The 13,345-nt window shown below is 47.3% G+C and overlaps 1 protein-coding gene across 2 annotated transcripts in view; it reads left to right on the top strand.

The window, feature by feature from the left end:
• ABCC9 (ATP binding cassette subfamily C member 9) overlaps window positions 1-13,345 on the top strand; it is a 976,112-nt gene that overhangs the window by 211,195 nt on the left and 751,572 nt on the right. For both annotated transcript variants that reach the window (XM_029600177.1, XM_029600176.1), the window contains exons 8-9: window positions 2,437-2,607; window positions 4,830-4,985. In XM_029600177.1, the coding sequence (XP_029456037.1) occupies window positions 2,437-2,607; window positions 4,830-4,985 (327 nt within the window). The remainder of the gene's footprint in view (window positions 1-2,436; window positions 2,608-4,829; window positions 4,986-13,345) is intronic.

Below are 13,345 nucleotides of genomic sequence, written 5' to 3' on the forward strand. Positions count from 1 at the left end.
ACCCTGCTGACCCCCACAAGACTCGCCAAAAGTCCAGAGGGGGTCCGGGAGCGACCTCCTGCACTCGGGCCGTCGCCTGCCATTATTCAAAATGGTGCCGATAGCCTTTGCCCACACTATGTCACAGGGCCGACCTTCCATTTTGTTAACTGCTGACCAGTGGGCAGATTTTTTTTACTTTTTTTATCACTAGGATATGAAGTCGGAGGGTGGACAGAAAAGCAATATTTTCTGTTTTTCTGTACACTTTACTGGGCTGCTCAGAAATTAACGCCTGCCCTTGGGTAGGCATTAATTTCTGAGCATAAAGTGTGGCTTGGCCACACATTTTACTTTTAGTATCCCGGAGATGAGTGCTATTAGTTTTGGGGGAAGGGGCGGGGTTGGTTGCTCGTTTTCGACGCACTAAACCCCTTAGGGGCGGATTTTAAAAGCCCTGCTCGCGTAAATCCGCCCGGATTTACGTGAGCAGGGCCTTGCGCGCAGGCACGCCTATTTTCCATAGGCCTGCCGGCGCGCGCAGAGCCCCGGGACTCACGTAAGTCCCGGGGTTTTTTGTTGGGGGCGTGTCGGGGGCGGGGCTGATCGACGCGGCGTTTTGGGGGCGGGACGTGGCGTTTTGAGGGCGGGCCCGGGGGCGTGGTTTCAGCCCGGGGCGGTCCCAGGGGCGTGGCCTTGCCCTCCGGAACCACCCCCGGGTTGCGTCTCAGCGCGCGTGGATTTACGTCTCCCTCCGGGAGGCGTAAATCCGTGGACAAAGGTAGGGGGGGGGGGTTTAGATAGGGCCGGGGGGGTGGGTTAGGTAGGGGAAGGTGAGGGGAGGCCTCTGAGGCCGCTCTGATTTCAGAGCGGCTTCGGAGGGAACGGAGGCAGGCTGCGCGGCTCGGCGCGCGCTGGCTGCCCAAAATCAGCAGCCTTGCGCGCGCCAATCCTGGATTTTAGCAGATACGCGCGGCTACGCGCGTATCTACTAAAATCCAGCGTACTTTTGTTTGCAACTGGTGCGCCAACAAAAGTACGCGAACGCGCATTTTTTTAAAATCTACCCCTTAGGGGCGGATTTTAAAACGAGCGCGAATAGCCTACTTTTGTTTGTGCTCCAGGCGCAAACAAAAGTACGCTGGATTTTAGTAGATACGCGCGGAGCCGCGCGTATCCGCTAAAATCCTGGATCGGTGCGCGCAAGGCTATCGATTTCGTATAGCCGGCGCGCGCCGAGCCGCGCAGCCTACCCCCGTTCCCTCCGAGGCCGCTCCGAAATCGGAGCGGCCTCGGAGGGAACTTTCCTTTGCCCTCCCCTCACCTTCCCCTCCCTTCCCCTACCTAACCCACCCACCCGGCCCTGTCTAAAACCCCCCCTTACCTTTGTCGGGGGATTTACGCCTCCCTCTGGCGAGCGGGCCTCCTGCGCGCCGGGCCGCGACCTGGGGGCGGGTACGGAGGGCGCGGCCATGCCCCCGGACCGCCCCGGGCCGTAGCCACGCCCCCGTACCCGCCCCCAAAACGCTGCCGACACGCCCCCGAAACGCCGCGACGACCGGGCCCGCCCCCCGACACGCCCCCCTCGGAGAACCCCGGGACTTACGCGAGTCCCGGGGCTCTGCGCGCGCCGGGAGGCCTATGTAAAATAGGCTTCCCGGCGCGCAGGGCCCTGCTCGCGTAAATCCGCCCGGTTTTGGGCGGATTTACGCGAGCAGGGCTCTGAAAATCCGCCCCTTAATGTATAAGTGGTAATAGACACGTGTCGAAAATGCATGGCCAATTGCAGGTTAAACGGTGCACTCAGCTGAGCGTGCCTTACTGTATCGGCCTGTTGGTGTCTTGAGACCTTTCTGCCACTGTGTGGTGCCATATGTTTGAAACAGACTTCTTGAATTGTCACATTCTTTAGCCTATTCAAATCTAGCCTAAAAATTCACCTTTTTGAAGCTGCTTTTATATCTTAATCCCTGCTAATCCTGATCACAACCTTTTTCGTTTTAATCATTTTCATAATAAATTAATTTCTCAAAAAACTTGTAATCTGTTCTTGTCTCGATTAGATTGTAAGCGCCACAGAACAGGGACTGTCCTTTATGGATATTTGTACAGAGCTGCATATGTCTAGTGCACTTTAGAAATGAGAAGCAATAGTAGTAATTTTAATACTCCCTTTTTCTCTGGCTTTTGTTTTAGATCCTTATTTTACAAAATCAGCTTGGGCATTTCATAATAATATTGGACACATTTATTTGACTGCAATATTTTGGTATATTTTTTACAGTTTCTTTCAGTGTCTGGTATCCATGTTAACTGTCTGTCCAATGTATAAATAATGTTTTTTTTTTTTTGTCTTTGCAGTTTGTTTATCCTTTATAAAATTTTTATTCCTATGTAGAATTAATTTTTTGCTTCCCATGAATATAGGTTTAACTTTCTCATTTTTCCCTCTTTCAGAAAGAAAATTTTATCCTTAATATTTGCTTCCTGTCATCAAAGCAATTTGTGGAAAATGCTTATGTTTTAGCAGTCCTTCTCTTCCTTGCCCTTATACTTCAGAGGACATTTTTACAGGCCTCATATTATGTTACTATTGAGACTGGAATCAATTTGCGTGGCGCTTTATTGGTAAATAATACTAATTTTAATTATGTTTATGCTATGTTTATTAAGTTGTATATACCTTTATCTTAGATGGACCTTCACAATGGTTTACAATTAGTATGGAAGTGAGGAAATACAATCAATTAAAAATTACAAATAAATAAATAGTTGAAAGATAATAGCACAAAAATTTAACAATCCTATGAGTATATTAAAAAAAAATAAAACAGATATAAACATCATAAGATCATAATACTATAAGAGCCTAAAATTTAAATAATTGCACCTGCATGTGTACCAAAATGTTGCCATTAAAGGTGCTTGTGCAGCTCTAACTTGTTGTCTCCGTTTATGCACATTCGAACAACTATGTCTTAAGATCTTAGTGAAATTTTGAAATATACTTAAATTTGCCATCAGTTTGTTGTAAATGAAAACTACAGTTATATCTCATATACAAGTTAGGATCAGTCAAGCATCAATTTCATGTATATGATCAAAAATAGATAATAAATTGCAAGTATTTGATATCGTTAGGAAAAAGGGGAGATATTGTCCATATTTGTAAATTTATTATGTAGGGTGGGGGGGGGGGGGGGGGTGGTGGTAATGGTTGATGAAGTGAGAATTTCAAAATTGAATAATAACTCAGCACAAAAACTGTGCTTATTATTGAGAAAAGACAAATAGGTTATAATGATAATGTAGTCTATTAAACTTTTTAAGTGACACATGTTGAAACCCATAAAAATCTGCAGTGAAATGAATATGAATTGAAACATCCTCTACCCCACCCCCACCCCCTCCCATCTCCTATCTTCTCTCTTATCTATCTTTTCCCTTCTGCCTCCACCCTTTCCCCATCTTCTGCAATCATTCAGTCCCCCTCCTTGCAGTCTGACCTCAAAATTTTCATCATCCTCTCCCATTCCCAGCCTGGCCCCAGTACTTTCTCCCCCCCAGCTCTAACCCAGCACTACTCCTCTTTCCCCAACCTAATCAGAGCACTCTTCCTTCTACTCCCTAGTCTGATCTCAGTATTATTCTTCCCCCTCCCCAGTACAACCCCAGTAGTCTCTCTCTCCCTAGCCTGACTATAGCAATATTTCTCCCCTTCCCATCCCGACCACAGCACTTTCTGCTCCTCCTGCCTATGGGCTGGTTCATGCACTACAGCAGGGTCTTCTTCCTTGGGGCCTGCCCATCCTTCTGCCTCCCTCTGTCCATGTGGCTTCATGCACCACAGTGGCAGGATGGCATCCTCTTCCTTGTGTCCTGCCTATCCCACTGCTTTGCTTTCTAGAGACATACATACTTTGTAAAGAAGGTGTGTTAAAAGCCTGCAGTGTGTGCTAAATCAGTTTAGAGTGTGCTTCTTGCAAAATACACACGTAAAATAGGCCAAGCCCCCTTGTGGTCACTGCCACAGAAAATAGCAAACTACCATGCAAATAGCAAATTCTCTCTCTCTCTCTTTCTCTCTCTCTCTCTCTATATATGAGTGGATACTGTACATAGATTGATACCTAGATCAAGGATCTTCAAAATGAGAAGGTCTTGCCCTCTATTTATCCTCTTAGGGCAGATTTTCAAAGCCGTACACATGCCGGGCCTATTTTCAAAAGGCCCGGTGGCGCGCATAAAGCCCCGGGATGTGTGTAAGTCCCGGGGCTTGAAAAAATGGGCGGTCCGGGGGTGTGGTCAGAGGCCTTTGCAAGGCTGCTGGGCCAGCGGATCGTGCACCGGCAGTTGGCTGGCGTGTGCAAGTTACGCCTGCCTCTGGGGGGCGGGACAGGTAGGGGAAGGGAGGGGAAGGTGGGGGGCAACGGGGAAAGCCATCTGGTCTTCCCGAGGGTTCGGCGCACGCAAGGGGGTGCACACTGATTTTATAAAATGTGCATGGCTGTGCGCGCATGTTATAAAATCGGGTGTACATTTTAAAATCTGCCCCTTATTGCTTATCCATAGAGTTCAATGAATATACTGTCTTGAGTAATTGAAAAGGAAAATATGTTATGCAGTTTATATTAAGTATAAAAAAAAAAAGATAAACATGGAGTTAGCATTTCTTCCTGTCCTAAACAGTTTCATAACCACTGCATTAAGAGATAAAAATCTGTAGATTGTAATCCTCATTCAAAAGTAATTGGGAAAGCACAGACAATGTTTCCTTTTTACATGCTTTGCTAACCTGTCACAGCTGTGTATTTTGTGAGACAATATGTAATTTATGTTTATTCTTTCAGGCAATGATTTATAGTAAGATTCTACGACTTTCTACATCTAACATGTCTATGGGAGAGATGACCTTAAGCCAGATTAATAACCTTGTTGCCATCGAAACTAATCAACTGATGTGGTTCCTTTTTCTATGCCCCAATCTGTGGGCTATGCCCGTTCAGGTAGAGTACTGAAGCAAGAGCTTGATCTTTAGAATGTAAAGAATCACAACTAATAAAAAATAAAATATATCATCTTTCAGATAGTACTGTAAAAATTGTCGTAGCTATGTGGTCCATTGTCACGGTTTCGCCAGCTGCACAGTCTTCCCTCCACCAGGAATCCTCAATGAGACTTGCTCACTACCTTGCCAGTTACCTTCTCACGAATCCTACTACATTCAAGCTTCGGCCCTACTTAACCAAGCCTGCTCAATACCGCAGTCCATCTTGGTTGAGTCACCTTGGTTCTCTGACTTGGCCATCCTTACCTTGCTATTATACCTTGCCTGGCCTTACGGTCTCTGGGCCTCCTGCCTTGCCTAGCCTTGTGGCCCCTGGACTTTCTGCCTTGCCTTGTGGCCTATCCAGGCCTTCTGCATTGCTTTGCACCCCATCCGGGCCTCCTACCTTGCCTTGTGGCCTCTCACCTTGCTCTGTGGCCTCTCTTGGCCTCTTGCCTTGCTCTGGGCCCTTCCAGGCCATCTGGCCTTGCTCTGTGGCCTCCCTGCCATGTCCTGTGCCCTCCTGGGCTTTTCTGTTTTACCTTATGTCCTCCAGGCCTACTTGGCCTGGAAGACATGCCCTGTTGGGCTACTTGGCCCAGTCTCATGCCCTGTTGGGCTTTCTTGTTCCCTGTTACCTGTCTAGTATATTTCTGTCCTTCTATAGACCTGTCTTTGTCTAGTCCTGTCCTTGTCTGGTACTTGTTCTGCCAAGTCCAGTTTAGTCCCTTATCTATTCCCCAAACCTTGCCCTTTTCCTTTGCCTCAGATCCAGTCCCAGATTCTGCTCTGTAATTAGCCCCAGCCATTATCTGTATCCAGCTCTCATCCTGCACTGCCCTCAGGTTCCATCCTGCCTTGTCTTTTCCAGCCTGCCATGCCTCTTCCAGCTCAGCTGTCAGCCTATAGTCAGCTTCAAATCCATGTGCTGATGTTCCATAGAAGTTAAGTCTTACTGGCCCCCAAAACCCAAGGGCTCAACCTGCGGGGAAGGGGGTTGGATATTTATTTATTTATTTTATATACCGTCATTTGGAGGAGCCATCACAGTTTACAAATTTAGGAAAAGGAATAAAAACATAAAATTATAAAATGAAACAATAATAGTATAAATATACAAAATCAGAAAAGCAATAATAATACAAGATAATAACAATAATTAAATAGATAAAATACAGATGAAATAAAATATATGATAGGCAGAAGACCAGCTCCAATCCTGCGGTGTAGCCCTGTGTTGCATCCATGCTCCCTGACCCTAGCCTGCCAGTCCATGACATCCTTCGAAGTTCCACTCTTTTGTTAAGTAGTCATGTTATTTTATTTAAATAAGGCATTTTGGTGTTATATTGTACTGAGTTTTATGTATGTATGTGTATATTCTCTGACTACTAGGTCATACTGTCTTAGATTCATATATTAATATTAATATACTCTACTAACACACACATATAAAGGCATATGAATCTCATGTTAGTGTTTCATTTTCACTGGGTCATCAGACATTTAGGAGTCTATGCAATAACAATTTTTGCATTCAAGTTATTTATAAGAACAAAAGTATTATGTTACAGCCGACGGCCGCGGCGGTCCATGACCGGGGCCTGCCACTTACCCACGGCGTCGGGCTCCCCTTGGGACGCCTGCGGGAGCCGGCAGCTGCCGCTGAAGTTCTTCGCAGCTGTGCCGCTTCCAAGATGGCCGCCTCTTCTGCTGACTCCGCCCCCCGCCGGGTCTCCTAGAGCCGCACGCGCGGCTGCTGAGGTAATTTAAAGGGACCATGACAGGAAATGGTCATGGCTCTCTATAGGACTCCTTCCTGGTTTCCTGTAAGGCAAGGTCTGCTCCTCAGACCTTGCCTTTGTATCTTGGCTCTTGGTCCTGTGAGTTCCTGTGCCTCGAGTTCTTGATCCGCTGCCTGCTCATCTGGTTCTGTTCTTCTTGGTTCTTGTTCCTGATTCTCCTCTCATTGGACGGATCCTTCTGGCTTCGACCCCTGGACTGGCTTCCAACCACTCTTCTGGCTTCGACCCCTGGACCGGCTTCCGACCATTCTTCTGGCTTCAACCCTCAGACCGGCTTCGGACCACTCTCCGGATATCTACACTTGAATTGACTTCGACCTGCTGGAGGCACCAGCTATCTGGATTACATGACCTGCAGGAGGCGCCTGCATCCAGATCTTCTTCAGTCTTCACGGAGTCTCCTAAGTCCCAGCGGCCGGGTTCCTACGGGCTCCACCTGGGGGAATCGTGAGCTTCCAGGGTGAAGTCTTCTTTCCACGTCTACATCATCAGGCCTTGCCTTCCGACGGTAGGGACCTAAGAGGGTTTACCCTCCTAGGTAGCGCTAACTCTTCTTCAGACCAAGGTTCCACTGCCAGATCAGTAATATATTATGGCTATCCCTTGTTCCCAAAAATCCAAGGAATGTTAAGCTGTGCATGGTGAGCCCAAGACACGAAGGAAATCTACTGCAATAGCATTTAACCTTCAAAAGGGAGATTATGAAAAAATGAGAAAAATGGTTAGGAAAAAATGGAAGGAGCAGTTGCAAAGGTTTAGAGTTTTTACCAGGCATGGATGTGGTTTAAAAAAACCATCTTGGAAGCCCAGACCAAATGTATTCCATGCATTAATAAAGGCAGAAGGAAGTCTATTCTAACCAAAAGTACAGAAGGAAACAGGATAAAGCATAAGTGCTGGCAAGTAAAATGTAAGACATTGATAAGACAGGCTAAGAGAGAATTTGAAAGAAGTTCGCCGTAGAGGCAAAAACGTATAATAAAAACTTTAAAAAATATATCTGAAGCAGAAAGCCTGCGAGGGGGTCAGTTGGACCGTTAGATGATCGAGGGTTTAAAGGGGCACTTAAGAGAAGATAAGGCCATTGCGGAAAGATTAAATGATTTCTTTGCTTTGGTGTTTACTGAAGAGGATTTTGGGGAGATCGTTCCAGAGACGGTTTCCATGGGTAATGATTTAGATGAACTAAACCAAATCACGGTGAACCTAGAAGGTGTGGTAGGCCAGATTGATAAACTGAAGAGTAGTAAATCACTTGGCCTGGATGGTATAAACCACAGGGTTCTGAAGGAACTCATAAATGAAATTTCAGATCTATTAGTTAAAATTTGTAACTTATCATTAAAATCATCCATTGTACCTGAAGACTGGAGGGTAGCTAATGTAACCTCAATATTTAAAAAGGGCTCCAGGGGTGATCTGGGAAACTACAGACTGGTTAGCCTGGCTTCAGTGCCAGGACAAATAGTAGAAAATGATATAAAGATCAAAATCACAAAACATATAGGAAGACATCGTTTAATGGAACAAAGTCAGCATGGCTTTACCCAAGGCAAGTCATGCCTCACAAATCTGCTTCACTTTTTTGAAGGGGTTAATAAACATGTAGATAAAGGTGAACCAGTGGATGTAGTGTATTTGGATTTTCAGAATTCATTTGGCAAAGTTCCAGTTACAACGGCTGGCCACTGGACTTGCGACAGTCCTCTTTCACCTCCCGCTCCTTCCCTCTGGGGACGTTGCTTGGCTCCGGGGCAGGGCGGGGGAGTGCTCCTGGTGCTGTTCTCTCCCCTCCAGCCCTGCCTGTCTTCGGGAAGCCTCTCCTCATGGCGGAGATGCTGTCGTCATCGACTCCTTCCTGTCAGTCCTCTAGGCGCATGCCCCTCTTCTTTACTTAAAGGGCCTGCGGTGCGCCAGGGCTGCTGGCCACTCCTCATGATGTCATCCCCTGGGGACTATATTAGGCGAGTCCTGACAGTCAGGACTTGCCCTAGCAACTTGTCCTCTCTCTTTTTGGGTTAGTTGCTCCCACAGCTTCTCTGCTCTCTACTACACTCCGACCTCTGACCATTGTTATGCCTGACCACGTCTCAATCATCTCCGACCTCCAACCTTTGCTATGCTTGACCATGCTATGATTGCCTCCTGCCTCCAACCACTTCTATGCCTGACCACGCCACGATTGCCTCTTGCCTTCGACTACTGCTAAGCCTGACCATGCCATGTTTGTCTCCTGTCTCCGACCACTGCTATACCTGACCACGCTACAACTCATTCTTGCCTTCGACCATCGCCACACCTGACCTCACCTCTATCAACCAGGTCTGCCTGCTGACAGTGGGGACCTGTGGGGCTCAACCCCTCAGGTAGCCTCCACTCCACTTCAGCCCAAGGGTCCACAAATCCTGTGGACTATAACAGAATCATAACAGGTTGCTAAGGCGACGGACCTGGTGGACCTGTCCGCTCTCCAGGCCATTCCGGGCCTGGCTTAAAAAATCCAGGAGCAGCAACAATTCCTGGAGGCACTGGCCACTAGAGATGTGAATCGTGTCCTCGATCGTCTTAACGATCGATTTCAGCTGGGAGGGGGAGGGAATCGTATTGTTGCCGTTTGGGGGGGTAAAATATCGTGAAAAATCGTGAAAAATCGTGAAAAATCGAAAAAACGTAAAATCGCAAAACCGGCACATTAAAACCCCCTAAAACCCCCCCCGACCCTTTAAATTAAATCCCCCACCCTCCCGAACCCCCCCCAAATGACTTAAATAACCTGCGGGTCCAGTGGCGGTCCGGAACGGCAGCGGTCCGGAACGGGCTCCTGCTACTGAATCTTGTTGTCTTCAGCCGGCGCCATTTTCCAAAATGGCGCCGAAAAATGGCGGCGGCCATAGACAAACACGATTGGACGGCAGGAGGTCCTTCCGGACCCCCGCTGGACTTTTGGCAAGTCTTGTGGAGGTCAGGAGGCCCCCCCCAAGCTGGCCAAAAGTTCCTGGAGGTCCAGCGGGGGTCAGGGAGCGATTTTCCGCCGCGAATCGTTTCCGTACGGAAAATGGCGCCGGCAGGAGATCGACTGCAGGAGGTCGTTCAGCGAGGGTTCCGGCGCCATATTTGTCTCCTGTCTATAACCGCTGCTACGCCTGACCACGCTACAACTCATTCCTGCCTTCGACCATCGCTACACCTGACCTCGCCTCTATCAACCAGTTCCGCCTGCCGATGGTGGGGACCTGCGGGGCTCAACCTCTCAGATGACCTCTACTCCGCTTTGGCCCAAGGTCCACAAATCCCAGGGACTATAACAGAATCATAACAGTTCCTCATGAGAGGTTTCTAAGAAAAGTAAAAAGTCATGGGATAGGTGGCGATGTCCTTTCGTGGACTACAAACTGGTTAAAAGATAGGAAACATAGAGTAGGATTAAATGGACAATTTTCTCAGTGGAAAAGGGTATAAAGTGGAGTGCCTCAAGGAGCCGTGTTTTTCAATATATTTGTAAATGATCTGGAAAGGAATACGATGAGTGAGGTAATCACATTTGCAAATGATACAAAATTATTTAGGATAGTTAAATCACAAGCAGATTGTGATAAATTGCAGGACGACCTTGTGAGACTGGGAAATTGGGCATCCAAATGGCAGATTAAATTTAATGTGGATAAGTGATGCCTATAGGTGATGCCTATAGGTAAAAATAACCCGTGCTGTAGTTACACAGTTAGATTCCATATTAGGAGCTACAGCCCAGGAAAGAGATCTAGGCATCATAGTGGATAATACTTTGAAATCGTTGGCTCAGTGTGCTGTGGCAATCAAAAAAGCAAACAGAATGTTAGGAATTATTAGGAAGGGAATGGTGAATAAAACGGAGGGTGTCATAATGCCTCTGTATCGCTCCATGGTGAGACCGTACCTTGAATACTGTGTACAATTCTGTTCGCCGCATCTCAAGAAAGATATACTTGCAATGGAGAAGGTACAGAGAAGGGCAACCAAAATGATAAAGGGGATGGACCTGCTCCCCTATGAGGAAAGATTAAAGAGGTTAGGGCTGTTCAGGTTGGAGAAGAGACGACTGAGGGGGGGATATGATAGAGGTCTTTAAAATCATGAGAGGTCTAGAATGGGTAAATGTGAATTGGTTATTTACTCTTTTGGATAATAGAAGGACTAGGGGGCAATCCATGAAGTTAGCATGTAGCACATTTAAAACTAATCAGAGAACATTCCTTTTCACTCAATGCACAATTAAACTCTGGAATTTGTTGCCAGGGGATGTGGTTAGTACACTTAGTGTAGCTGGGGTTAAAAATGGTTTGGATAAGTTCTTGGAGGAGAAGTCCATAAACCGCTATTAATCAAGTTGACTGCTATAGCCACTGCTATTACTAGCATCAGTAGTGTGGGAAATACTTAGTTTTTGGGTACTTGCCAGGTTCTTGTAGCCTGGATTGGCCACTGTTGGAAACAGGATGCTGGGCTTGGTTTGAGCCAGTATGGCAATTTCTTATCTTTCTTATGTTTCAAAAAATATTAAAGGTATATGATTGAAGAAAACAGGAAACACCATAACCACTGGTATGTTAGATGCAACGCATTAATAAGGAAGACAAAGGCAGAATTTGAAAAGAAGCTTGCTATGGAAGCAAAAACTTATAATAGCAAGTACATTCAAAGCAAAAAGGCTGCAAAGGAATAATTTGGACCATTAGAGATCAAGCGGTAAAAGGGGCACTAAAGCCATAGCAAAAGTTTAAATTAATCCCTTGCTTTGTTCTTTACTAAGGAAGATGTAAGGCAGATAACCATTAGGAAAGAGGAATGTGTGGCACAGATGTAGACTGTTCTACTATTTAAACTAATTTGTATATTTATTTATGGTGATCAGGAAAAAAGATAGTTTACAAATTCCAAATAATACATAGATGTAGAGCCCCGAAATGGCAGTGTTTCATACCATGGCTGCATCAGGGGGACATATAATCATGCCAGAAGTGATATTTAAAAGTGATGATTGAGAAGAACTGAAACAAATCTCAGTATACCTGGAAAATGTACTAGGCTGTTGCGCACCCTGTTCACGTCAGGCCTGTGCATGGGCTTGCTCATCTCTCTAGTCCAATGGCAGGTCCTGGGTCGGCCTCCCTAGCGGCAGCTGCAAGCTCTTCCAGGCCCCAGCATCCCATGGTGGCAGTTGCCGGGCCTTCCACTGCGCACCATGCCTCAAGCCAGAGTTTGGCGCCTTCCATGGTGATGGCCTCGCCCCTACGTGCGCACACGGACTGCCCGGCATCTTGAAGGGCCAGGGGCGGGTCCTAGCTCCGCGGCATGTCCTGATTGAAGGAACTACTTAAGGAAGTTCCTGCCTGCATTTCCTTGCCTTGGCAATTGGGTCGGCGTTACTGCTAGATTGTCACTGCATTCTAAGCTTGTTCCAGTTTGTTCCAGTCTTGTTCCAGGATCCTTCTGTTCCAGCCTTGTTCCTTCATCCTTCCGTTCCAGTGTCATCTGTCATCTCCCTAGGTAGTACCTCCGGACTGTCTCACTGGTACTGACCTCAGCTTGTTCCTGACCCTCCTGCCTGCTGCCTGCCTTATGATCTCAGCTTGCTCCTTGACTACTCTGCCTGCTGCCTGCCTTCTGACCTCGGCCTGCCTGTGACCTCATCTGACCTCTGGAACCCGACCCCTGCTTTGTTGACCACTCCTTGGACTGACCCTCGGATTCTGACCTCTGCTTGTTTCTGTCTCTGTCCCTTGCCTTGTCATCACCTACTCTGTACTGGTCCTCCTTGCTCCACCTGACCTCCAGTCTCGAACTCAATCGTCCTCCTCTCCTGTCCGTGGGCATGCCAGTGTACCATCTCTCCAGGAGACCCTGTGAGGCCCACCTAATTCCAAGCGGCCCGGGTCCCTACGGGCTCCACCCGGGGGGACTGCGGGCTTCCAATGGTGAAGCTCATCCTAGCCTCTGACTCCTCTAGTGCTCCATCCCCTGGGGGCAGGTGCTTCATGGTCCCTACCAGGGAGCTGTTCTCCACTGCTCCAGGACAAGGATCCACCCCCGAGCGCAACAAGGGCAAACTGACAAACTGGACCAGATGTGCTGAAAGAACTGAAAAATGAAATTGCAGACCTATTAGTAATCTGTAAACTATCATCAAAATCAGCTATGATACCTGAAGATTGGAGGGAAATAGGCAGGGGAAGCCAGTGGAAGCATGTCTCAGTGGTGGTGTTTGGGGAAAAGGAGGCAGAGGAACTCAGTGGAGTCATGTCTCAGTGGTGATGTTTGGGGAAAAGCAGGCAGAGTAACTCAGAGGAGTCATGCCTCTGTTGTGGTGATTGGGGAAAATCAGACTGAGGAACTCAATGGACTCATGACCTTGAGGTGGTGCTTGGGAAAAAGAAGGCAGAGGAGCTCACTGGAGTCATGACCTTGCGGTAGTGTGTGGAGCTAAGCAGGCAGAGGAACTCAGTGGAGTCATGATCCTGCGATGATGTTTGGGGCT

Source organism: Rhinatrema bivittatum, chromosome 4 (assembly GCF_901001135.1).
Source record: "Rhinatrema bivittatum chromosome 4, aRhiBiv1.1, whole genome shotgun sequence".
Taxonomy (NCBI): domain Eukaryota; kingdom Metazoa; phylum Chordata; class Amphibia; order Gymnophiona; family Rhinatrematidae; genus Rhinatrema; species Rhinatrema bivittatum.